General features: G+C 35.5%; 1 protein-coding gene across 1 annotated transcript in view; it reads left to right on the top strand.

The window, feature by feature from the left end:
- Positions 1-27,813, top strand: part of NVL (nuclear VCP like) — an 80,081-nt gene that overhangs the window by 49,029 nt on the left and 3,239 nt on the right. Inside the window, exons 16-22 of the mRNA XM_074222779.1 lie at positions 2,514-2,576; positions 3,653-3,772; positions 11,071-11,170; positions 15,541-15,647; positions 20,874-20,950; positions 22,750-22,838; positions 27,352-27,422. Coding sequence (XP_074078880.1) covers positions 2,514-2,576; positions 3,653-3,772; positions 11,071-11,170; positions 15,541-15,647; positions 20,874-20,950; positions 22,750-22,838; positions 27,352-27,422 — 627 coding nt within the window. The remainder of the gene's footprint in view (positions 1-2,513; positions 2,577-3,652; positions 3,773-11,070; positions 11,171-15,540; positions 15,648-20,873; positions 20,951-22,749; positions 22,839-27,351; positions 27,423-27,813) is intronic.

Genomic DNA, 27,813 nt, shown 5'->3' with positions numbered 1-27,813 from the left:
CATTGTCCATCTTGGGAGGTAATAAATTCTTTCCGTATTGATTTGGACTTGTCTGAGCCTGTGCTATAATAAGACTTTACTATCACCCCACCCCAGTGAAGAATGAGTGAGTTGAAAAAGCCAAACTGTAGCAAGAAATATCTTATCACAGATTTTTAGTGTGAATTTTGTGTTATCCTTTTCAGATTTTGTTCTAATCAAGGACAAACATTACCAGAGGTTTGACTTTAAAGAGCAAAACAGAATTATGTTAACACCACATTTTTTGATATTTCTCCAAGTCAAAAATTACTCTGACATGGGAGGAAGTGTCTAGCTAGAGATCCAAGACCCCTTACCCAACTTTTGAATATCAGAAGGTGGAATCTGAAACATCATCTCTGTCTTTACCAACCTAAGAAGGGTATAAGCCCCCAACCTAGGATGGTGGGGGGAATCAGGATGGGGTAGAGGGAACTCGGAACATCAGACATTCCAGTGAAAGGAGTCCAGTGAAATGGAGATTGCTATGAAGCTCTTGGCAGGATTAAGATTGCAATCCTTGGTGCTGTTTAGAGTTAAGGGAGCTTTCTCAAAGCAGTCTTTATTATTGCTAGATTATCTAGGCCAGGGATTGGAACCTCCAAGGTCAGGAGGGCAATATAAAAGCAATGGGCAACTGTGGACAGGACTCAAAATTTTATAAATCTAAGTACTTTTTAGGGGTGAATTAGTTAAATATTTTACCAAATATAGCAGGCTGATTTTTAAGTTCATAGTTTTGGATGGCCCTTGAATGATGTAATAAATATCCAAATGGCTCTTGGCAGAAATGAGCTTCCCTTCCCCTGGACCCTAGTTCAACCACTTTGTGGTATTAAAAAGGAAACTAAGACTCTCTTTCAGACCTCTTTCATTTTGCTGCCTTTCTCAATTCTCCAATTCCCTTGTTTTGTTTGGTGGTAATGATGCCAAGGAAAATGTAGCTAGCTAAAGGTTCAGGCAGAAAATGAAAGACTGACCAACTCTGACACAGTAGAAATTTTGGATCAAAATGATTTATTTAAGTATTATTGTGGTTAGCAGAAGCTAAATGAAAGGAAAAAGTAAAGGCAACAGGAAGCCAGCAGCAGCAGCCACATCAACAATATATAAGCTGCCATGAGAGGATGAGCCTTAAAGAAATGAGTATGAGAGAATATATGGGGGACAACACTCCCTGAGAGTGGACTAGCTTCACTGGAAGACAAGCAACTCAACTGAGTTTTTAAGGAGAATGTAGGAAAACATAGGTAGGAGCAGGAAACTCAGGGAGCAGAGATGAGGTAATGAGAGAGAGGTAATGGTGAAGGGGCTGTAAGCTCATATATTTTATCCTTTCAGGACAGGGTAGGGCAAAGTACTTAACACTTTTGTTCTTTTAGAAACCAGGTGGGGTGGGAATTCAGAGAAGCCTGGAAGGATTTGCATGAACTGATGCTGAGTGAAATGAGCAGAACCAGAAAACATTGTATACCCTAACAGCAACATGGGGGTGATGTTCAACCTTGATGGACTTGATGCCATCTGTATCTAAAGAAAGAATTGTGAATTTTAAACAAAGACCAAAGACTATTACCTTAAATTTTTTTTAAAGAAAGGTATCTTATGTAATTTTGCTATCTCTTAATATTTTTTCCTTAAGGATATGATTTCTCTCTCAACACATTCAATTTTGATCAGTGTATACCATGGAAACAATGTAAAGACTATCAGACTGCCTTCTATAAGGGGTGGGGGAGGGAAGCAATATTGGGGGGGAAAATTGTAAAATTCAAAAAAATAAAAGTTCAATGATGGGGGTATATTCCTTCAGCATTGTTAATTGTGAGATACTTGGTCTGTGCTGATGGAACATTATAATAATAATAATGATAAAACATTTCTCTATCCAATATTTTCTCTGTCTTTCTTTAAAATGTGATAGATTTAAAGGAAGTTATTGTGCCAGAGTTCTGATTTTTCTATTCAACAATAATCATTTCTGTGTTTGGATACTGGGTGCTGGCTTATTTTGTTTGAATCATCTGTTCTTAGTAGCCATATGTTATTCTTCAACTCTGTAACTTTTATAACTTTTAAACCTATATCAAAATTATGTTTTAACACATAATATGTTTTATGAGGTTTTTAAGATTCATTTCAAGAAATGTAATCCATTAAAATGTAAAACTGCTAACCTAAAAAGAAAACCTTTTAAAATGAAAGTATTTATTATTCCTTGGAATAAATATTAATAAATGGACTTAATTAGAATTTTTACCAAGGAACACATCTAAACTTGTGAAAGCTAACCAGGATTTTGTTGTTTTTCTTATGGTTTGTATTGTTTTATTATAGTTCATAGGCTGTTTAGGCTAACATTTGATTACTGCTTTCCTTTGATTTTGTTTTTTCCTATTCATTGACTAATTTAATTAACAAAAGACCACAAAACCTTTGCCATGCAATAGGAATACATTTTCAGAATATATGTGTCACTTTTATTTTTACAGGCTGTTGCAAATGAATGTGGACTGAATTTCATTTCTGTGAAGGGCCCTGAATTGTTAAATATGGTGAGTAATATTGGTGCCAGTCTTGAAGGTCTGTGCCACTCTAGTGTTTGTCCCTGATTACATTAGAGAGTTTCTCTTTCTTGCTGAGCTTTGCCTTGTAGATTCTCAGGCCACAGTATTATGCCCATGATATTATAAAATCAAGGTTATAGCTCTACCTTCCTTGGCTATCATAAATTCTAAGATGTCAGTAATTTTTTCCTCAAGTTTTTCTTGCTGGGCAGAATAGCAGTATCCCTTGTCACTTTGTTTCCTTCTGAGAAATAAAATAACCAGTCTGAGTTGTAAGCCCCAACCTAGATTCTTGTGGTGATCTTTACCTTTCAGAGTTCACCTCTCCCTAGTTCTTTGTGGTTCAAAGTGCTGTATCTTTAGGGCCATCTCTAGGGTCTAGGGGACAGAAAGATAGACATCTTTGAGCTACCTGGACCTTGCCTATTATTATGGTCTGAATGCTTGGCCATCATACTAGGTGTGTAGGACTTAAAAATGAGATAAATTTAAAGGAAGTTATTATGCCCAGGCAGGACTTTCCATCTCCACTCCTTGGGCCTTTCTGATGTCCATGGAATTTTAAAAAAAATTTTATTTCTTTAAGGCAATGGGGTTAAGTGACATACCCAAGGTTACCCAACTAGGCAATTATTAAGGATGTAAGGCTGGATTTGAACTCAGTCCTCCTTATTCCAGGGCTGGTACTGACCATGAAATTTTCTCAGGGGAACCTTGTCCTCTGACTTCCTCTAGACACAAGAGCCATGCTGTCTAATCTTTGGTCATGTTGCCATTGTCTGGTGGGGGGAGGGGATAAAATGCTGATGCAATCTTTTTCCCTCTGTGAGCTTCTCTTTCACTTTTTTCTTCCACTTCTGGGATGGGTGAACTGTTTACTCTAGTTTCTCTTTAGATATCTTGTTCATTATTTGATTTAGTGCAAGTTTCAAATTTTTGTTTTTTGATATGGGAAAACTAGGCAGATTGTCTCCCATTCAGGTCTTGGCAGGATATTGGTAGTATTGTTTAAAAGAAAATCACTCAGCCTAAGATGATTCTTTTTTTTCATACCATATATTTAGTATGTTGGGCAGAGTGAGTCAGCTGTGCGACAGGTTTTCCAGCGTGCCAGAAATTCAGCACCATGTGTCATCTTCTTTGATGAAATAGATGGGTTGTGCCCTCAGAGAGCAAAAGTGGAGGTGAGACTCACAGATGATAAAATATTTTATTTGTATGTTTGTTTAAAAGGGTAAGTTTGCAATGTTCTTATGTTTTTTTAGAAAATGTTTTTTGTGAAGTATCAGCAACTTTTGGTTTTTCTGGCTCCATTTCACAGACCCATAATTCTTTTTCCCTTTTTTTCCCTTGCTTGCATTTTGGCTACTCCACTTGATTGATACCATTTTCTCCACATGATAACAAAGGGAGGAATTTAAGCTTTGAATTCTTAGAACCTACAGCATTCCTTGCCACCTTGGGGGCTCTAGAGAAACAAAACTTCAGTCTTCCCTGACTCCAGAGGCCCAAATCGATGTTTTTTTTTTAAATGTAGCCAAACATACCATCAATCTAAATTTCTAAATAAGTTTTCAAGAGATTCACTTAAAATTGGGATTAATAAAGGAATAGTTAGATTTCTGTGTTGTGCCATGTTTGATTGTTTATCCAGTTGGACTATCAGAATGGATTTGGCTTTAATTTTCTCCTGGGCTAAAGAACCAGTTTGTGGAGGGATCCTCAGGTTTTGTCTTAAGAATTTATTTTAAAAAACTAGTGGAAAGAAAATCTTAATCATGTTTTCATTCATTTCCCTTCGACAAACAGCCTGAAATTAGACTATTCTTGTCACAGATTTGGACAAATGATTGAAAAATAATGTTTAAAATGGGGTTATTTTTCATTTATTTGGTGTTCAAATGGATTTCATTTTCTGATGAGGCAAGAAAAAGAAATGAATTTAATGTGACATATTGCCTTAAATTTTTTTTTATATTTTTGGTATTTGCAAAGCAGTGAGGTTAAGTGACTTGGCCAAAGCCACACAACCAGGTAATTATTAAGTGTCTGCAACCGGATTTGAACTCATGTACTCATAAAGTAAAATGTGTGGGATTTTTAAAGTATATTAAAATGTGTTTAGTGTATTAACGTTTTAATATATTTGTCCAGTTATTTTTAAAAGCTAGTTCATGAACTTCTGATTTAAGAACTTCTGACCTAAGTAGAGAGCAGCCAGCCATATTACATGTTTTTAAAAGGAAGTTCATTGAATGTTTTTTGAAGGAAAAATCAGGTAACCTAGTGCATTGCATATTGATTATCCAAACTTACTTACAAATAGAGAACACAACATGAGTCAAGTATAAGAGTAGCAATTATTTGACACAGAATGTAATTCCAGATTTGGTGTATTAGAAAAATAATGCTTAAAATTGAGATATATTGGATAGCTATTGTATCTGTGTATCTTATAATACAACATATAGAGAATTCAGTGGAGAGTGCCCAAAATAGCAAGTAATCTGAAGAGGCTATACATGTATCATATTGCAATTATCTCCATGTTATTACTAGTACTACTACTACTACTACTACTACTACTACTACTACTACTACTACTACTACTACTACTACTACTACTACTACTACTGAAGAGGACCACAGCGATCAACTAAGTGATTGATGCTTGCACATTTATGTTTATTATAGTGAGGGGTATGCTATGCTATGCAAGGCATCCTTCTCATTTGCCTTTATCAGAATTGTTCCACTCCATGACCTGATTGATTAGGGCTGCTGTGGTAGTCTCTTGGCCTTAAATTACTCCCACATCAGCAAGACACCTCTAAGCTTCATCAACACCAGGCAAGTACCAGCATGAGATATCTGGCAATGGGTACATCCTAACATGTCTTTTGATGGAGTAATTGTCAGGTTGGCTTTTCCTCTTAGACTTTCCTTGCCATGTGACACTGGCATCAGAGTGTGTGACAACCCACCTAACCTGTCTCTCGATGAACTGATCATCCGTACAGCCTTTCCTCCCTTAGACCTTCCATTCAATATATGATAGAATGAAACAACCCAGTATATCCAAACCTACCAGTGAACTAATCATCATTATGGCCCATCCTCTCAAGATATTCCAAGTTACTCACACTGTGAAAGAAGAATAAGAACAAAAACGGAAAAACCATAAGAAATAAAGCAAAAAAAACATTTAAAAAGTTGAAAATAGAATGCTTTGAATCTGCTATTCAGACCCTATAATCCTTTCTCTGGATGTGAATGGCATTTTCTATCACAACTCTTTTAGGTTTGTTTTTTTTCTTTTTTGCAAGGCAATGGGGTTAAGTGACTTGCCCAAGGTCACACAGCTAGGTAATTATTAAGTATCTGAGGCTGGATTTGAACTCAGGTACTCCTGACTCCAGGGCCAGTGCTTTATCCACTGCACCACCTAGCTGCCCCCCACAACTCTTTTAGAATTGTCTTTAATCACTTTATTGCTGAGAAGAATTAAGTCTATCATAGCTGAACCTTGCACAATGTAGTTGTAAGGTGTATGTTGTTCTCCTGGTACTGCTCACTTTACACAGCATCCGTTCTTGCAAAATGTTTCCAGGCTTTTCTGAGATCTGCCTGCTCAGCATTTCTATAGAACTAAATTATTATATTCATATCCTATCACTTCTTTGGCCATTCTTCAAATATTGGACATCCCTTCAATTTCTAATTCTTTACCACCACAACTGCTATGAATATTCTTGTATATGCAGGGTTTTTTATTTTTACCTTTTTTTGTGATCTCTTTGGGATACAGACCTAGTAGTGGTATTGCTGGTTCTAAAGGTATGCCCAATTTTATTGCCCTTTGGTCGTAGTTCCAAATTGTGTTCCAGAAAAGTTAGATTGATTCACAATTCCACCAACAATGCTTTAGTTTCCCAGTTTTTCTACATCCCCTCCAATATTTATCATTTCCCTCTTCTGCTATATTAGCCCATTTTATTGGTATGAAATATTTACATTTGCATTTCTCTAAGTAATAGTAACTGAGCATTTTTTCATGATTCTAGAGAGCTTTAGTTTCTTCATATGAAAATTGGCTAGTCATATCCTTTGACTATCAATTGAGGAGTGATTTGTATTTTTATAAATTTGACATAGTTCTCTATATATTTTAGAAAAACTGACTGTAAAAATTGTTTCCCAGCTTTCTGGTTTCCTTCTAATCTGGGTTGCATTGGCCTTTGTTTATGCAAAAACTTTTTTCAATATGATGTTATCAAAATTATCCATTTTGCATTTCATAATATTCTCTATTCTTCTTTGGTCATAAATTCTCCCCTCCATAAATATGATAGGTAAATGATTCTTTGCTCTTCTAATTGGTTTATAGTATCACCCTTTAACCTATTTTGACCTTAATCTAAGATTTTTTTCAACCCTTAAACCTAAACTTATAAATAGTTTATGATCTATTATTCCCTGTTACCATTAAAACAATAGTTCTTGAAGATTCTGGGAAGATGGCAGTCCTACTGGTCAGAAAATTCGAAGCTTTCCAGATTTCCTCCACAAACAAGTCAAAAAAACACCATAGGGTGAATGTAGAATAGCAAAAATAAACAAGAGTTGGAACAGAACCGTGCTCCTGGGACAACCAGAGAAGATAGGAAAAAGGAGTTCCTCAGGAATGAAAATGTAAATACCTCCAGGTTAGCTCCCTGAAGCAGTTGGGGTAGGAGATAGCCCCTACCTCAGCCAAAGGAACTCTCACCTCCTGAATAGTGTGAGGAATCAGATGTCTGAGCACACTCAGCTGTGGGGTCCTGGGCAAGAAGGACCCAGCACAGAACCAGTGAGTGCAAAAGCAGTGATGCAGGATGCTGGCCGTTGTGGACACCTATAGGAGAACTGAGTTCTTCATCTTGGTTCCAGATCAGAAGGGAGAACTGAAAGTTATTGGAAGCTCCAATTGTGACTTAGATGGGAAAAGGAGTATAGAGGTTGATCCCAAGACAAAACTCCTGAGACCAGAGGCACCATCTCACACACTGGAGCACGAGAGCAGAATATATCAACAAGCTGCTAAAAATTTAAAAATTGACAAAAAAAAATGAGCAAAGGAGAAAGGACCCAACCAAAGACAGTTATTTTGGCAATAAAGAAGATTGGATTTTATCTTCAGAGAAAGATGCTGGAGCCAAAAAAACCCTCTCCTACTCCAGAGAATAATGTTAGGTAGCTACTGATAAAAGGAATTCATAGAAGAACTCAAAAAAAGACTTTAAAAATCAGATAAAAGAGATTGAGGAAAAAAGGTAATAAAGAAAATAAGAACAATCCAAGAAAAAAGATTATGAAAAGAAGGTTAACTTACTGAAAAAAGGAGATTCAGAATCTTAAGGAAGAAAATGACTCTGAAAATAGGAATTGAGCAAAGGAAGAACTGTGAAGTTTTGAGACCAAGAAAAAAACTATGAAGAATGAAAAAAATAGAAGAAATGTGAATTTTTTTTTAAGATTTTTCAAGGCAGAGGGGGTTAAGTGGCGTGCCCAAGGCCATATGGCTAGGTCATTATTAAGGTCTGAGGTTGGATTGGAACCCAGGTACTCCTGACTCCAGGGCTGGTGCTCCATCCACTATGCTGAAATATAAGAAACATAAGAATAATTGTATTTCCTGAAAGCTACAATCAAAAATAAAATCTTGATATACAATTATATAAGAAATAATTAAAGAAACTTGTCCTGAAGTGTTAGAGCAAGAGGGGAAAATAGAAATGAGAAAAAAATTCCTAGGATCCCTTTCAGGTGGTGATCAGTGAATTTTTTTCTTATTTCTACTTACCCCTCTTGTTCTAACACTTCAGGACAAGTTTCTTAAACTCATTGTTTAAAAACTTTAAAGTATTTACTCTGTTGAAGCAATTGTTAGAGACATTGTTATTCCTCAAACTAAGGAAACTTAACAACTGGGGCAGCTAGGTGGTGTAGTGGATAGAGCAGCAGCCCTGGGGTCAAATGTAGCTTCAGACACTTAATAATTGCCTAGCTGTGTGACCTTGGGCAAGTCACTTAACCCCACTGCCTTAAATAAATAAAAAAAAAATTTAAAGAATTAACTTTAAAAATATTTAGGCTTTGAAAGAGTTCCTTTTAAATAAACATTTCCCTTATTCTAAAATATAGAACAGCCTTTCAACTATATCTTCTTTGCTTAAAATGCATCTTTTCCAGTGGATCCTTCTCCTGTAGATGCACAGTTTGCCATGAAAGATGAGTAGTCAAGTTCATGGACTAGTAACCATAGGGGAATTCTTTCAGATTTTAATTTTTCCCATTCCAGCCCAGAACCCAGAGGCTACAAATAATTAGCTGCTGAAACAATGAAAACAAAATATCATAGAGGTAAAACTGAATTTTTATTTGACTTGACTAAAGCCAGTTGGGTAGAAAGGAAGGAGGTCAAACCGCTCAATTAACCCCCAAACCTGGATTCTGTCAAGATGAAGCTGATAGTATAGGAAAAGGCTGTTTAGAGCAACCAAGTCATTAGAGTCCCCTTTTTCTTCCTTCTGTCACAGAGTAGTAGTAGCAGTCATGATTATAGCAACTGGGTGGTTCTAGATCCTGGCAAAACTGTCTCATGCTCTGCTGGCATAGGTGTGTCTGGGCACACCTTTCATAATCTGTATGCAAACCTGTGGCTAAGATTCTTGGATAAAACCAATTTCTGGCAGTCTTTCCCCTGGTTGTTAATGTTGTATTTAGTATTTTTTTTATTAATAGTACAAGATGCTAAGATTTGCATTTTTAAATGATCCTGTAGGCATTTATATTATCAGAAATGTATTAGAACAGTTAAAGTTGACTTTTCCGTTGTTGGCTTCTGTAAAACTAGACCACCTGGGACATGTACCAGGCTCTAGTTCTCAACCACCATTAAATTCACTATTACCCTAGGTGGCATAGTGGATAAAGCACCGGCTCTGGAGTCAGGAGTATCTGGGTTCAAATCCTGTCTCAGACACTTAATAATTACCTAGCTGTGTGGCCTTGGGCAAGCCACTTGACCCCATTTGCCTTGCAAAAACCTAATAAATAAATAAATTCACTATTACCATTGTACAGGGTGATTTTACAGTTATCAAAATTATACCCCACTCTGAGACTTGATGCTGAGCTCACTCTGCTACTTAACCTTTCAACAATGTTAGGAAAGCCACACCCAACTTCTGTTTGAACCGAACCTAATAAGAAAAAGTATTGACTGGCTTTTGCAAAAGAGTTACTTTTTTTTCATAGTTTTTGCAAAAGGATGTGCTAGAACAACATGCCAACTAGGACAATTTGACTTTTTAAACTGATTTTTGTCGAGCAAGTCCAAGAAAACTTATTTAGTCAGCTGAGCTTTTACAAACCATCAACATAATTGCTTGGAGTCTGCATTTAGGTGACAGTTAACCTTGTTTTTGCTTTTTTTGTGTTAATTACTTTTCCCTAATCACACTATGCTATGTATTATTGCTCACTTCTCCAGATGAAAAAAAAATATGTTTTCCCCCAAAATATAATGTGGTTCTGTCCTCCTTTAGTCTTAATGGAGACTCTTCCTACCAGTGATGGTCTGGGACACCAGTATGGTCGTCAGATAAAGGAGTGTTAGGCTAATGAACACTTCTATATGTTGCATAGAAATAACCCTGTGAATTATGAAAAGAAGTTTTGTAAATTACCTTTCCTTGACTCTTACTGTATTCCCTATTGCTTTCTTTTTACTCTTCCTATATGGGGACTAGTAAGGGAAGAAAGGAATAAGTATTTACATTACAGACTAGCTAAGTGTTTTACAAAATATCTCACCCTCACTACAACCCTACAGTTATTAATCCCCATTTTAATAGTTGAAGAGGCTGAGGTAAATAAAAGGTTAAGTCACTACCCCAGGTTCACAGATCTAGAAAGGTGTGAGATAGGTACTAAGATAAAATGCAGAGTAGCTAGATATAGCTATTGCTCTTAAGATGCATCCATAAAAGAAGCCAGGTGGTACAATATTCTATCCATTGTACCACCTACTTCTTTTATGCATGTATCTTTGTCTATAACTGTAATGTTAACTATATCTAGCTGCTTTGCATTTTATCTTACTACCCCTTAGACATTTCAGTTGAATAGTCAACACTCTTATCTAAAGAATATTTATGTTGGAATAACAGAAAACTTTTAAAATTTTAATATGTTTGAAAGTTCTAGCTCATCCAGTGTTTTTCTTATTAATCTTAGTGGTAGACCTTCCCCAATGATGTGATGACCCCTATCTCCTTAATATGTCTGCTCTAGGTTTCCTGCTACAAAAGTAGTTAATTTTAATTTATCAAGCAAGCTCTTTTATAGTAGATTTTTTTTTTTTGCATTAGTCTAATAAAACAATTGGTTGTGGTTTTCATTTTCCCAAGTGTTTCCTGAAAACCCATTTCTTTTTCAGTCCGCTGTCAGTGACCGGGTAGTAAGTCAGCTTCTTACAGAAATGGATGGTATAGAATCACGGCAGCAGGTTTACATTCTGGCAGCCACCAACAGGCCAGGTAAGAAAAAGTGTGATTTGCTTAATTTGTGGTAAACAAATAAGTTTGAGTATCAGATGTTCAATTCAACTTTTCAGCTGTGTCTTACTAAATGATACCAGGAAAAAACAGGAGTTTTTCTTGACTCATTCAAGATTGTGATTTTTTTTCTTGATGCACATGCTTTTATAATTGATGTTCTGAAAACTCTTTTAAATATTTAAATTAGTCCATATATATTACTTTACTACCAGTAAAAATCTTCATTTTCTAAAGAAACTTAATTGTGATTTATTTTTTAATTTATTTTTCCAATTATATGTAAAAAAAAGTTTTCAACATTCATTTTGTAGTTTTCTCCCTATTACCCTTTCTTCCCCCCAACCCCCACCCTAAGATAGCAATTAATGTGATTTAAGTTTTATACATGAACAATACAACATTTGAACATGGAGGATTGAGAAGTTGAGTGATTTTTTAAATCTGCCATCATAAAACAAGTATTGCACTTAAAAAAGAAATTAGACTGCCTGTATTCTGACCAGTAAATCTTATTTCTGCTTTTTGCTTTGTCCAATGATTTGGACAAATTACTTTTTCCCATCTCCCTGCATTCCCTCTTCCCCACCCAATAACTTGCATTCTTAAGGAAAATCACAGAAAATCGAATTAGCACATTGGGCAATAATTTATTACAGCTATGTACTTAGATATTCAGAGAAGTTACTTGATAGGCACAAAGTGTACAAAAGTAGAATTTAACCTTTTATCCAACTATTCTCTTTCTGTAGTGGAGCTCTGAATCCATAGTACTCCATAAAATATACCTTTTACTGGCCATGCACAAGTTAAACTAAAATAGTTTGGATATATTTTCTTGTGTTTAACTCTTTTAGGAAGGGCCAGAGTGATTTATTCTTTCACATAACTTTATAAAGTTCAATTTAAAATAACTACATAAATCATAAAGTACTACCCACACTTACTAATTTTAAGTATTCCTATAAAGTAAATTCATGACATTATTTCTTAAGTTACAGATGAAGGAGAATTGATGTGATTTTGAGAGTCACCAATTATGATTGAATTGAATTACCTTTGTTCTAAATAAACTAAAGTACCATTAGTTATTCTTCAAACTGACCTTGTCTTAAATGGCTGAGTTCTCCTAAAGTTTTAAGAATCAGAAATAACAGTTCCAGTCATCAGTTAATAACAATCTCCAGACTATTATAAGAGGATAACTTCTTATTAAGGATATTTGCACTAACTGGGATCTAACTATAAAGTACTGGGTTTATTGTATATCTTAGAAGAAATAAAAGGACAAATTTCATGTGGAAGAGATTCAGTTTTATGTGCCATGCATGCTCTCTTTCTTCTTTTATGTGAACAATGCATGTGTTTGTTCTTGTCAAATTTGGAGTTTTAAAAAGAAAAGTCAAAAGCATCTAAGCTTGAAGGGAGGAAAGTTCACATGCGTTTATGTGTTAGGAGACTATTCCAAATGGTAGAAAGAGGACCTCAAAATTCAGTATTACACAGAATAATTTTATGTTTCAGATAAGAATAGACAACAGTTGGATAGGCATTCCCCAATAAGATGTATATGCGTCCCTGGCTTATTCTTTACATTTGTATGCCCTGCTAATCCCTTGCTCTCCCAGAGTAATTGTGCTGTATTTATACAGTATTTATTATACAGTATTTCTGTGTATGGGACTTTGTTGTTAAATACTTGGCATGTTTTACCAAGGGAATACAGATTGACTATGATGGGAGAGACAGTTAAGAAGAATAGTCTAGGGGCAGCTAGGTGGCAAAGTGAATAGAGTACTGGTCCTGGAGTCAGGAGTCCCTGAGTTCAAATCTGGCCTCAGACACTTAATAATTACCTAGCTGTGTGGCCACTTAACCCCATTGCCCTGCAAAAACCTTTAAAAAAAAAAAAGAATAGTCTGGGCCACTCCCTTTCCTTAGGAACATATGGAAGACAAAAGTCAAACAAAGAATTAATAATTATAGTCTGCTCCTTAGCTTCATACAACCCAGATGAGGGTGGGGTGGAGTGGGACACTTGGCTTGGCTAATATTTTAACCAATAGTTAATATCCTTTCTAGGGAACTGTCCTATTTAGAGTATAACTCCAGAGTATACTCTAGCCACTGTGCCGCACCTTGCTGCCTGTTTTTTTCCACAATGGGTCCTTTCTCTCTTTCTTTGATCTCTTTGGGATATAGACCTAGCAATCAAATTACTAGGCAAAGAGAATGCACATTTAATGACTTTTTGGCATAGTTGTAATTTGTTTTCTGATATAGTTGCATATTGTTTTCCAGGGTAATAGGGAGAAAACTTTACAAAATGAATGTGGAAAACTTTATATATAATTGGAAAAACAAATAAATTTAAAAAATAAACACAATTCATTTATTTCTTCTAAGATTATACAATAAACCCAGTGCTTTTTATAGTATTGAGTCTGAATCAAGCTTATCATGACTTAACATAAAAGAGCTATTTTTTTGAACCTCCAGTACCTTTTGTTAGTGACATCATCAATCTTTCATTCCTCCATGTTTAAAATATTGGTGTAGTTTGGCTCTTCATTTCAGTTATCAAGTTCTGTGGATCATGTCTTCTATATCTTTCCCATCCATCTTTTCTGACAATAGTATTTTATAAAAATACCATGTAAAAGTTGGTTTTGGTGTGGTTCTTCTATTCTAGCTTTCATGGAAATTGTTTTTAATTAGTATTTGCATTTTCTTACTAGATGTTGCATAAATCAGATAAAGCTCCCTTTTGAGCCCTTTTACTTACTGCCTCCAAAAATTATATAGTTGAAAATGTAGATCTGAAATAGTTTATTCCATGCTTCTTATTGTTTAGGTGAGGATATTGAAGCTTAAAGAAATAGAGCTGTAGTCTGGTTGCAACCAACTTTAATTTTTATTCGGTTCAGCAAACTTTTATTACTCTCCAACCATATTTGAGGTACTAGAATAGTTGTTTTTCCTGTGTTAAACATCAGTAATCAAAACACTGTTATTGGAGTAAAATTCATATCCATAAGGAACAAAATAAAGTCTAAAAGCAAAATTACATAATAAGAACATTTTTTTAATTAAAGGTAATAATAGTCTTTAAATGACCTGCCTTTTGACTAGTTATCATATGGAGAATGACTTATTTTTTTAAAATTAAACTAAGTTTCTATATATATATATATATATATATATATATATATATATATATATATATATATATATCTTTAAAATGAGAGCTTAATCAGAGAAGCTTGCTGCAAAGATTTTTTTTCCCCCTCAGTTTGCTGCTTCTCTTCTAATTTTAGCTGAACTGGTCTGGATTGTACAAAGCCTTTTTGATTTTATGTAATCAGAATTATCCATTTTGCCTCCTGAGAACCTATCTTGTTCATTTTGGTCATGAACTCTTCCCCTATTTATAGATGTGTCTAATAGGTAATTTCTTCCTTTCTTGATCCTCTATCACCCTTTATGTCTAAACTGAATACCTATTTCAAGCTACAGGGGTTGTTTCCTGCTGAGAAATCACTATCTCTAAATATCTAATCTGTCGCCCATCTGTTCACCACCTCTGGCTAACAAATTCCTAAATGCACAAGAAATCAGTTATTTTTGTATATTTTATTTCTATACTGTGATTTTCAAAGCTTAAGAAATTAATAGCCACAATTACTTAAATTGAATAAGAAACCTCTTGTTTTGTCTGATAGTTCTACAAAACCTAAAATCCAAGAATGAGACTGAGTAGTATTTTGTAAGAATTTAAGAATTGGGAAGCAGCTAGGTGGTGCAGTAGATAGAGCATCTTACCTGGAGTCAGGAGTACCTGAGTTCAAATCCTGCCTCAGATACTTAATAATTGCTTAACTGTGTGACCTTGGGCAAGTCACTTAACCAGTGCCTTAAACTTAAAAAAATTTTAAAAAGGAATTTAAGAATCACCATTCTGGGCCATCCCAGGAGATTGTACTGACATTAGTTCCAAGGTTCCTGTAACTAGGGCCAAAGTAACTTTAAGACCACTCATAACCATTAAACTTGCTGAAATGATTAATAATGAGAAAACTTCCTGTTAGATGGATTGCCCTTCTTTGTTCCTTAAACTCTTCAGTTCATGCTTTTAACAGTGTTGTACACACTTTAACAGTGTTGTTAATATTTGTGCAGCAGTTATCCAAAGAAAAGTTCTAACAAGATTCTGAACCATAGCTACATTTTGTTTCTGACAAGAGTATTTTTATAAAAATACCATGTGAAAGTTGGTTGTGGTTAAGTATGTGGTTCTTCTATTCTAGCTTTCATAGAAATTGTTTTTATTAGTATTTGCATTTTCTTACTAGATTCTATTGACCGGGCCATCTTGCGTCCAGGCCGGCTAGATAAAACACTTTTTGTGGGTTTGCCATCCCCTGCAGATCGTTTTGCTATCTTGAAAACTATCACAAAGGTGAGTAAAAGGAATTATTTTTACCATTTGAAAAAAGTTTCTTGTTTTGAGGTGATTCATACTGTAATGTATATAATTTTTAAAAAGTAGTTGATGATGTTGAGTGAGATGAGCAGAACAGAAACATGGGTTGATGATCAACCTTGATGGACTTGCTCATTCCATCAGTACAACAGTCAGGGATAATTTGAGGCTGTCTGCAGTGGAGACTGTATCCAGAGAAAGAATTGTGGAATTTGAACAAGGACCAAGGACTATTACCTTTAATTTAGGGGGAAAAAAACCTGATATCTTATTATATAATCTTGCTATCTCTTATACTTTATTTTTCTTCCTTAAGGATATGATTTCTTTCTCATCACATTCAATTTGGATCAATGTATACCATGGAAACAATGTAAAGACTGGTATATTGCCTTCTGTGGTGGGGGAGTAAGGTTAGGGGAAAAATTCTAAAATCTTTAAAATGAAAAAAAAAGTAGTTGAAAGTAACATCCAAGTTTTTTTCTTTCTGTAACTGTACCTGACTTGGAGCTTGACATCTTTTTCATAATTAAAAAAATTTAAATTCCCATTTTCCCAGGATCAAAATCAAGTAATCAAAATTAGACTGAATAAGCTAGCTTATTGTTGGGATTTTAATGCTTGATTGATAATGTTACCTGCTTATCTATTTGAAACCATCAACAAGCATTATGTGCATCCGGGCTAGGCTAGAGGCATTCCCAATAAGATCGGGGTGAAAGGAAGATACCCATTATCACCACTACTATACAATATTGTATTAGAAATGTTAGCTTCAGCAATAAGAGAAGAAAAAGAAATTGAAAGAATTAAGAATTGGGAAGGAAGAGACAAAACTCACTCTTGGCAGATGACATGATGGTATACCTAGAGAATCCCAAAAAATCATCTAAAAAACTACTAGAAATAATTAGCAACTTCAGCAAAGTTGCAGAATATAAAATAAACCCTCATAAATGCTCAACATTTATATATATGATATAGCAGAAAGAGCTAGAAAGAGAAATCCCATTCAGAGTAACCTCAGACAATATAAAATACCTGGGAGTCTACCTGTCAAGGCAGACTCAAAAACTTTTTGAAAACAATTGCAAAACACTTCTCACACAAATAACATCAAATTTAAATAACTGATCAAACTTCAACTGTTCATGGATAGGTCACGCTAATATAATAAAAATGATAATTCTACCAAAACTAAACTACTTGCTTAGTGCCCTATCAATCAAAATACTAAAAAATTACTTTAATGAGTTAGAAAAAGTGCTAAGTTGGGCAGCTAGGTGGCGTAGTGGATAAAGCACCGGCCCTGGAGTCAGGAGTACCTGGGTTCAAATCCGGTCTCAGACACTTAATAATTACCTAGCTGTGTGGCCTTGGGCAAGCCACTTAACCCCGTTTGCCTTGCAAAAAAAAAAAAAAAGAAAAAGTGGTAAGTAAATTTATATGAAGAAATAAAGTCAAGAATTTCCAGGGATTCAATGAAAAAGAGTGCAAAAGAAGGTGGCTTAGCCTTACCAGATCTAAGATTATAAAGCATCAGTTATCAAAACTGTCTGGTATTGACTAAGAAATAGAGTGATGGATCAGTGGAATAGACTAGGTGCAATAGCAGGAAATGATCATAGTATTCTGCTGCTTGATAAACCCAAAGAGTCCACCTGTTGGGATAAAAACTCTTCATTAAAAACTGTTGGGAAAATTGGAAGTTAGTATGGAAGAAACTTAGATTAGATCAAAACCTCACATCCTATACCAAGATAAGATGAAAATGGATACAGGATTTAGACATAAAAAACAATATAAGCAAACTAGAAGATCAGGAGTAGTTTACCTGTCAGATCTGTGGAAAGGGAAGCAGTTTATGATCAAGGAAGAGATGAAAAACAAACTAGATGATTTTGATTACGTTAAATTAAAAAGCTTTTGCACAGACAAAATCATTGTTAGCTGAGATCAAAAGAAATGTAGTAAATTGGGAAACAATCTTTACAACGTGTTTTTGACAAAGGACTCATTTCTAAAATATACATTGAACTGAGTCAAATTTTCAAAAAAACCATTCCCCAATTGACAAATGGTCAAAGGATATGCAAAGGCAATTTACAGATGAGGAAATCAAAGCTACCTATATGAAAAATTGCTCTAAATCTTTACTTATTAGAGAAATGAAAATTAAAGTATCTCTCAGACTAGCCAGTATGACCAGAAAGGACAGTGATCAATGTTGGAAGGGATGTGGGAAATCTGGGACACTAATACATTGTTGGTGGCTCTGTGAACTCATCCAACCTGTCTGGAGAAAAATTTGGAATTATGCCCAAAGGGCAACAAAAATACTGGGTCTATACCCTGAAGAGATGATGAAAAAGGGTAAAAACATCACCTGAACAAAAATATTCATAGCAGCCCTGTTTGTGGTGGCAAAGAATTGGAAATTAAGTGAATGTCCTTCAGTTGGGGAATGCCTTAACAAACTGTGGTATATGTATGTCATAGAACACTATTGTTCTATTAGAAACCCAGGAGGGATGGGAATTCAGGGAAACTCAGAAGGATTTGCATAAACTGATGCTGAGCAAAATGAGCAGAACCAGAAAAACATTGTACACCCTAACAGCAACATGGGGGTGATGATCAACCTTGATGGACTTGCTCATTCCATCAGCGCAACAACCAGGGGCAGCTTTGGGCTGTCTGCAATGGAGAATATTTAGAGAAAGAATTGTGGAGTTTGAACAAAGACCAAAGACTATTACTTTCAAATGGGGGGGGGGAGTTATCTTATTATGTAATTTTGTTATCTTTTACTTTATTTTTCTTCCTTAAGTATATGATTTCTCTGTCATCACATTCAACTGAGATCAATGTATACCATGGAAAGAATGACTAACAGAATGCTTTCTGGTGGGGGGGGGGGTAAGAATGGGGCAAATATTGTAAAACTCAAAATAAATATAATCTTTCTAAAAAAAATGTAACCTGCTAAAGTAGACTAAAAGAACTTTACTATATATTGTTTATCTTTAGAAGTCTAACTCTTTCTAAAGGTCTGGAGTTTTAAACCACTGAATTCAGTGTTAAATACTGCTTTTCAATATCAAGACTAACATTTTTCTGTATAGTAGCATTCTTTTTTAATTGATGCCTATCACATCCAAAAGTCAGTGATAAAATGAATGGATTTATAAAGTACCAAAATATTTGTAATAGCAAGGAATTGGACACAAATTAAGAGATTCATTGAATTCTTCAAATAAATAGTGGTTCATGAATGTAAAATATAACTTATTCTAAAACACAATGCATATGAGTATAATGAAGCAGAAAAGGAGTAATATAAACTGTTTAAAGTAAAGTAATCAGGAGGGAGAGCTAGAAGGTACAGTGGATAGAGCACTGGTTTTGGAGTCAGGAGGACAGGAGTTTGAATTCAGTGTCAGATATTTACTAGTTGTTTGACTTTGGGCAAGTCACAACCCTGATGCCTTGCATCTGAGTTCTTCTCCAGTCATCCTGGTGACTGGATTCAGATGACTGGCGGAGGAAGTGAGACTGGTGACTTAGCATGCTATCCCCTCACTCAAATTCAATCATGTGCTTCTTGTGGTCTCTTCAGCAATGAAGGACAAAAACAAACAACCAAGGAAAAATATTTACAATGACTACAGCAACATAAGTGGAAAGAACAATAAAATATCAATTTGTGGGGGTAGGGGTGCCAGGCAATGGGGTTAAATGACTTGCCCAAGGTCATACATCTAGGTAATTATTAAGTATCTATTAGATTTGAACTCAGGTCCTCCTGACTCCAGGACTAGTGCTCTATCCATTGCACCACCTACCTGTCCCAAAATAATCAGTTTTTTGTTGGATTGCTGGATTGTTTTTTCTCTCAATGCTTTCTTACAGGAAACCATTCTCTGGATGGGTTACAGTGAGATAGTTTGGGAATAGAGATGAATATAGAAGCATGATAAAATTTTATTTTAAAAAGCATTTTTAAAAGCATCATATTCATTTCTGGATTTATCCTTTCCCATCTTTCCCTTCCCAATAAGTTTTCCATTGTCATGAAGATTTTAGAAGAAAGAGGAAATAAAAAGTTTGACAAAATCTGGCAATACATTGACCATATCTGACAGCCTAATTAACATTCCTCTTCTGGACAATGAAAGATGAGCCTGTATTCTTTCATTTTCTTGGAGCCAGGTTTGCTTATTGCAATTGTACAATATTCAGCAAGATAATATTCTTTTATAATCATGTATCATGTTAGCCATTTCCTAATGTGCTCTAGGAGTATTTAATTTATTTACAATTTTTTGATAACACAAAAAGTGCTACTGTCTGTGTTTTAATATTCTAAGACCTTTCTTACTGACTTTGAGCTCATTGAGGTATGTACTTAGGGTTTTTTGTGAACATTTAGTCATTTTTATCCTAGCATAATTCCAAATTGATTTCAGAATAGTCAGACCAATTATCTTAGTTTTCCTGTCTTCCTGCAACCCTCCCAATATTAACTAAATGACTTATTCTTTGGGGGCAAAAAAAAAAATCTTAGAATTATTAAATTGTGAGCTTCTCTAGGGTGGGGACTCTCTTTTCCTTTCTCAGAACCCAACCTGGCACTCCCCTGTGTCCTCTTGATGCTTCTGACTTGTGAAGTTGAATGAGAGTTGACATTAACATATCATTTGAATGTTTGCAGAATGATCTTCATGACAATCCAATGAATTATACACACAAAACAGGGATTTTATAATTCTGGAAACTACCATAGGGAAGTTGAAGGCCTTCCCCTGTTCCTTCAGCTTGTAGAAATGATGGAGGAGGGGGGGGGGCATAAATCCAAGCTTTCTTAAGTCCCAGTCTATCTCACTTGTCATTATGCCATCATAGTATCAAATTTAATCATAGAAAAGAAAATGCATACCTATTTTCACTTTTGGTAAGAGTTTTTTTCTCCCCCCCCCCCCCCGTGAATAGCATCAAAATTCTTTAATATTCATGAGTGTGAATTATTTTCCTTAGTATAGACTTTGCAAAATTCATTTCCTATTTCTAAACTGAGATGGAATAATTAAAATATTTAGGTACCATCAGTTGTCAGTTACATTGTGCAATGCATGTCAACTCTCAAAAAAGGAATTCCTTCAAAACTCCACTGAAAACTGTTCATTTCTCTCCCTTCTTTAGAATGGAACCACACCTCCTCTGGATGTTTCTGTCAGTCTAGAGTCCATTGCTTATGACTCTAGATGTGATTGCTTTTCGTAAGTGTTTTCTCCAATTAAAATAAAAAGAATGTTCTTGATGAGATAGTGAAATGTGTATTGTGAATGTGAGATTTCATCTTGTGGACCTTTAATTCCTAAATTCTCTTCTTGTTTCCATTCTGAACAAATTCTGTTTATCCTTTCTACTAAGATGTAAAAGAAGATAAGTGATTGCCAAAATGTTCTGTATAGGAATACTGAAATTTTTCACAAATAGTGACTTATTGGCTTACGATTATCCATTTTTAATTTTAGTCCTGTTTTTATTTTTAATGTATGATATATAAGAAATCAAATGTGAATAAATTAGGACCGCCACATATTAAGGACAGTATTTAAAGTTTTTTCAGGTTTTCATACTTCCCATTTATTAAAATATTTGAGTTTTTAAACACTATTGCCAATGTGTTTTGTAAAAGTTATTTTATCTTCATAGTTCTATTAAGAAAACAGAACAGAAGAATCCAGTTAATAGTGACAAAAATAGAGTTGATATGGTGAATTCTCTGACCTAGATTAGCTAATATTTTTGTGTCTCATGGATTTGGAAATTTTATAAGCCATATAAAAATCTTCTATAAGAATATGTGCTGACTTTTGTATTTGAAAATAAATTGGGGAAATGTTTACTCTACTGACAGAACTTAAGCTGTTTTCTAGAATTGGGAATGAGCTTTACTGATCTTTGTTTTATCCTTTTCCCTACTTGACCACACTTGAAAATCTGAGCAGAATTTTGGTGCCATTATAAAAAATCCTGTCCCTTTTCTAAAAAGCAATTAAGACAGTTTTGATAACAGACAGTAACACCATTTACAGAAAAGTTGGTAGAAGGAATTAAAAAAAAAACAGTATGTTGGAACAGCCAGGTGGCTCAGTGGATAGAGCACCGGCCCTGAAATCAGGAGGACCTGAATTCAAATACACTATCAGACACATTATAATTACCTAGCTGTGTGACCTTGGGCAAGTCACTTAACCCTACTGCCTTACAAAAAATCCCTGTATGTTATTAGAACCATAAAATTCCTTAATTGCAGTCCCCAAAATTAATATTTCTTCGTTTTTGAGGGTCTTTTAGCTTCATGTATTTAATAAGCAGTCCTTCAGTCTTATATAGTAAATAAGTTGTGAGTTCTTTTTCATCCAGAGATCATGGCATGCCAGAGGAAGAACTGGGGGTCTTTTAATAACTAGCTCTTTGTCAAAACAACCATTCCTTCATATGTGTTAAAAAAAAAAAGATTTAATTCTGTAATATAGGCAAAACAGAATTCACTGTTTCTGTTGACTCAGAGCATTCAATTGAGTATAACAAGTTAATCTTGTACCAGAGCACGTTTTAAAAATAATAAAATAGTCAAAGTCCTGTCAACTTTCTGTGTCTTGCTTAAATAGTTGTTGTATTGACTTTAAGAAGAGTAGAAGGGGGCGGCTAGGTGGCGTAGTGATAAAGCACCAGCCTTGGAGTCAGGAGTACCTGGGTTCAAATCCGGTCTCAGACACTTAATAATTACCTAGCTGTTTGGCCTTTGGCAAGCCACTTAACCCCATTGCCTTGCAAAAACCTTTTAAAAAAAAAAAGAAGAGTAGAAGAAGTATATGCAAAAAATCTCAAATCACCTTCCTTCCAGTTCTGGTCAGTTCATTCTGTTTAGTTGGAGATGTTTTTGATCAACATGTGATTTTTGCCTCAGTCAGAAATAGTCCTCTCTTTACAGTTTCCAGTGCATGTGATCATTTTAGGTAACAAGATGAACATAGACATCTAAACACCTATTTTTCTATGTTTGCAGTGGTGCCGATCTTTATCTTCTGATAAGAGAAGCTTCCATCTGTGTCTTGAGACAAGAAATGGCAAGTGACAAGAATGGTAATAAAAAAGGTAAATGTGTCTTCAGGCCCTCAATTCCAGCTTAATTTTTATTTTGGGGAAATCTCTCCAGAGGAAGAATTTCCCTACCAGTTGACTCCTCTTTTTTTTCATTTTAAAAGAATGTTCTGTATATAAAAATTTGGGACCATTCTCAAAGTTTTGCCATTGCTCGCCTTTCATATTATATCACTTTGGCCACATGGCTCATTCTGAAGAGCTCTGGATTCTTAGACTTGACTCTATTTCCCTACTACCCACATGACCTGGAGCAAGTCACAGTCACCTTCCTGATACCATCACCTGACCTGCTTTAGGAAGGCTGGAGGAGGGACTGGGGATGAGATGAGAAAAACTCCTCTAAAATAAGGTGCAAATATGAGAAATGATGGTGACACAGCTGGCAAGATTCAGAGGTGGCTGGCATTTATGTCTAGAAGCCCTTCTCTTTTCTACTTTCAATTTATGACCTTCAGTTTTTCTCTCATGCCTGGCATACTTTTCCTTAGGGGAAAAAAAACTTCCGCTGCCTAGGAGAACTTGTGTGGGGTCTATATATTACCATTTTATCTGAAAGCCTGCCAGTGTGCCCAGGGCTTGGACAACATGCACATTTGCTTTGCTTTTTTTTTTTTTTTTTTTTGACTTTCCTTTTTTTGTTGGTTTTGTTTTGTTTTTGCAAGGCAATGGGATTAAGTTACTTGCCCAGGATTACACAGCTAAGTAAATATTAAGTTCTGAGCCCAGATTTAAACTCAGATCCTCCTGACTCTTGGGCCAGTGCTCTATCCACTGTGCCACCTAGCTGCCCTGTTTCGTCATATGTCAAAACAACATTTGATAACATTCTGCCAAGATAACTGCAATTGATGACTATTTAGATCTATCTTCAGTAGAGATTAACAAGCCCCTGTAGATTCACATATTTATGAATGCAAGTTTAAATTTTGAATTCAGGCTCTTAAGCAATGAGCAGTCAGCATTAATTGAATCTCTCTTATATGTAGAAATCTTTCTAATGTCTGATCAATGTTGCATTACTTTACTGCCCAGAAGTTTCCAGAGTTGAAAAGAATTTCAGATGCCAAATTCCCTCATTTTATAGATGAGGAAAACCATTGCCCAAGGAGATGACTTATCCAGGATTACATAAATGGGTTGTCCTTCTCTTCTGTGTATTTGCATTCTCAATCTAACGTTCTTTTGTTTCTTTGGTTAGCCTTGCCATTGTAGATCCAAATTGTTTTAATCTGTTCATTTTTGTTGTACAACACATAGATTCTGCTCTTCACTCTCACTTCTATTTTCAACCACTCAGGAATAGTTTTTTTATGGTTCCATGTTCTCAATTCCATAGGATTCTGTCTTTCCTAGACTTTATAGAGTGCTGCACACACCCCACCCACCCACACAATATCCTGTTCTGGCTATTGGTGCCAGTCCCTTTTTCCTCAGTTCTCTGGCCCAGCACTGTAAGTTCAGAGCTTTATAGCACTGGTTTTCTAGGTTGCTCCTAAAGAGCAGTGGTTATGCTGACCATCAAGACCATAGCCTAGAGCTAGGGTCTCCATTGCACTGGAAAGAGGGAGGGGAGAACAGGTGGCATGGAGGTTTTGATGTAAGTCTATCTTCTGTCCTTAGGTCTGCTGGTGTAACCTTGCTGCCACTAGTGAGGAGTTAAGATAGAAATTGCTGAGTGAGCTTAGGGTCAATGAATATCAGTTCTTGACTTAGATTCTTGATGCCATGTACCAGGGAGACAACTGAAGTTGCTTTATCTTTGGCACATAATTTCTGAAATGGAGAACTTCGAGAAGTTGTGGAGATTGGATAAAATCTAGTGTGCCATCTTGCTTGCTCACATGGCCCAGTGTAACTATAATTTAGAGAGATTGAGATCCACTTTGGTGGAAGATAATTCCTCTAGCTTTAAAGTAAGTTTCTGATTAGTTTAAGGAACAATTTGATAGGGGCACCTAGGTGGTGCAATGGAAAGAGTACCAGCCCTGGAGTCAGGAGGACCTGAATTCAAATATGACCTCAGACATTAACTAATTCTAATTACCCAACTGTAATGTTGGGCAAGTCGCTTAATCTAATCCCATTGCCTTGCAAAAACAAAAAAAGAAACATAACATAATATTCTTATTAAATTTTAACTTTTCCAAGTCATCTTTCAATATTAATTTTGTTTTTTTTAGATTTTTCAAGACAATGGGGCTAAGTGGCTTGCCCAAGGCTACATGACTAGGTAATTATTAAGTGTCTGAGACTGGATTTGAACCCAGGTACTCCTGACTCCAAGGCCGGTGCTCTATTCACTGCGCCACCTAGCCTCCTTCAATACTAATCTTATAGACATAAATGAATATCCTTTTCTACAGTATGTTACTTTTATCAGGAGATTTATTTCTTTTTTGTAGTTTATTTGACTGTAGACTATTCAGTATAGGGACTTATTCCTAAGACTGTTCATTTGGAAACATTCTGAAGTAATGTCCTTAATTTCCTCTTTCATCTCTCTGTAGAAGGCTAAAACTTTAAGAGAAAGTCTCAACAGACAAGAAATAAAATCTGTGATGAGATTTTATTCTTTTTAGGAAAAAGTTAAAAGTTTCCCTTCTCTATCAGGGTCTTGAGTTGGTTTGTATATAACATTTGCTTATATATTGCCACCATCAAGTCTCTAAGCCTTTTAGTGCTTTGGTTCTATCAAAGACTATAAATTACAGTGTTGAATCTACATTGTGGAGAAAATTTCTGTACCAGTAGTTCTACAAGGATGAAATAACAGGTTTAAACAAAAAGATTAAAACAAAATACCTGATGGTAGAGCAGACTGAAAAATATTTTAACATAACTAATTCAATTAGCTTCATAACGTAGGAAATTCAAAAAAAACTTTCTTGAATAGAGTATTTATATACCTGCAAAGAAATGGGACTGATTCTTTTGCAAGCCTTTATCCACTGCTTGTTGCAGATTGTGCCATTATACAAACTCACAAGTGGAATGTAGAGGTCCCAGGTCTGATGCATTAGCTCAGTGTACTTAGCCTGATTGCTTAAACTAATCAGGACAAATAGGAGTAATAGCACCTATCCTCATAAGATTATCATCCAGGGGCAGCTAGGTGGAGTAGTAGATAGAGCACCTGCCCTGGAATTAGAAGGACCTGAGTTCAAATCCAGCCTCAGACACTTAAGATTATCACCTGAAAAATGAAACAAGACATGAATGTTTTGATGACTCAGAAAGTATTGGAAGCTTTTAGAGAGTAAACATGGGGATCTAGCACAAAGGAGATACTTTTGATAAATAAATACTGTTTTGTGAGGAACTGAAGCAGGATAGCTCTTGTGAAACTGAGAGGAGACTAATAAATTAGTGAAGTGAAACTGAGTCTCACTAAATATGTCTAAATGAAGGAAATATAGGAGAAACTTGGCTGTTTTTCACTTAATCAGAGGGATCACTTTCCTCTGTTTTAACTATAGTAATGATCCTACTTCATCCATGAACTTGTTATCCTAATGTCCATATTTTCATGTTAGTTGTCTTGGGAGATCTACCAGTAGAAAATCTTATTCTACATAGACTGTTACTTTCTTTTTAAAATGAGTCAACGGAGGGTGGCTAGGTGGCGTAGTGGATAAAACACCGGCCCTGGAGTCAGGAGTATCTGGGTTCGAATCCGGTCTCAGACAATAATTACCTAGCTGTGTGGCCTTGGGCAAGCCACTTAACCTCGTTTGTCTTAGTAAAAATTTTAAAAAAAATGAGTAAACGGGGTAGCTAGGTGGCGCAGTGGATAGCGCACCAGCCCTGGAGTCAGCAGTACCTGAGTTCAAATCCAGCCTCAGACACTTAATAATTACCTACCTCTGTGACCTTGGGCAAGCCATTTAACCCCATTGCCTTGCAAAAAAACCTAAAAAGGGGCAGCTAGGTGGCATAGCAGATAAAGCACCAGCCCTGGAGTCAGGAGTACCTGGGTTCAAATCTGGACTCAGACACTTAATAATTAACTAGCTGTGTGGCCTTGGGCAAGCACTTAACCCCGTTTGCCTTGCAAAAACCTAAAAAAAAAAACAACCCCAAAAAATGAGTAAAGATACATGATTCATAAAAATATATGAAAGGATGCCCTTTTTTTAGGGTTGCTTATACTGATTTATTTAATGCTGAAACAAAATCCTAGCTCTGAGAACTTGCATGAAAATGTTTCTGTAGGATAATTTCATCAAAGACTATTGAAAATATATTGTTCTTTGATATTCTCTTTGAGTTAATCTGTCCTTAAGAATTAGGTTATTAAATCCTATTCAGTAAGGAAGGCACAGTGGAAAGAAGGAATGATGTTGCAGTTCAACAAATCTGGATTTTAGTTCTAGTTAACCAAATGACCTCACCTTCAGAGGCCTGTTTCCTTATTTGTAAAATCAGAACTTTGGACTGGATTACCTCTAAGCCCTAACATTCTGTTATTCTAAGTCAGACTATGTGTGTATGTTTTCCTCTATAGGAGAAGTTATGGTTAGCCAGGAGCACTTTGAAGAAGCTTTTAAGAAAGTGAAACCTTCTACATCAAAAGAGGTAAGAAATGCCCTTTAAGTAAAAAAAATGGGAGCCATTTTTGACCTCTTTTCAACATATTATCTCTTTTCCAAGAGAATCCCACACTGCATACATGAAATGAAAAATCCAGCAATACTGCTCCTCCTAGAGTCAGGAGGGATGTTTGGGTAGAAAATGAAACAGAAACACATTATGTGGTGAAATAAAGTTATTTGATTATCATTAAAATTAGGAACAAATTGAAAAAAATTTTCTTCTGTTTTATTATCCATGAAATTATTTCACATCTGTTGCAGTGCTAACATTCTATAGATGAAGATAATTTTTTTAAATTTACCAAACAACTAGCTGAACTTAAATAATTATCCATTCAAGTATCTATTGGACCCATATTTCTTACCTAGTGGCT

The sequence above is a fragment of the Macrotis lagotis genome, chromosome 2 (genome assembly GCF_037893015.1).
Source record: "Macrotis lagotis isolate mMagLag1 chromosome 2, bilby.v1.9.chrom.fasta, whole genome shotgun sequence".
Lineage (NCBI taxonomy): Eukaryota > Metazoa > Chordata > Mammalia > Peramelemorphia > Peramelidae > Macrotis > Macrotis lagotis.
This window is presented reverse-complemented; position numbering and strand designations above follow the sequence as displayed.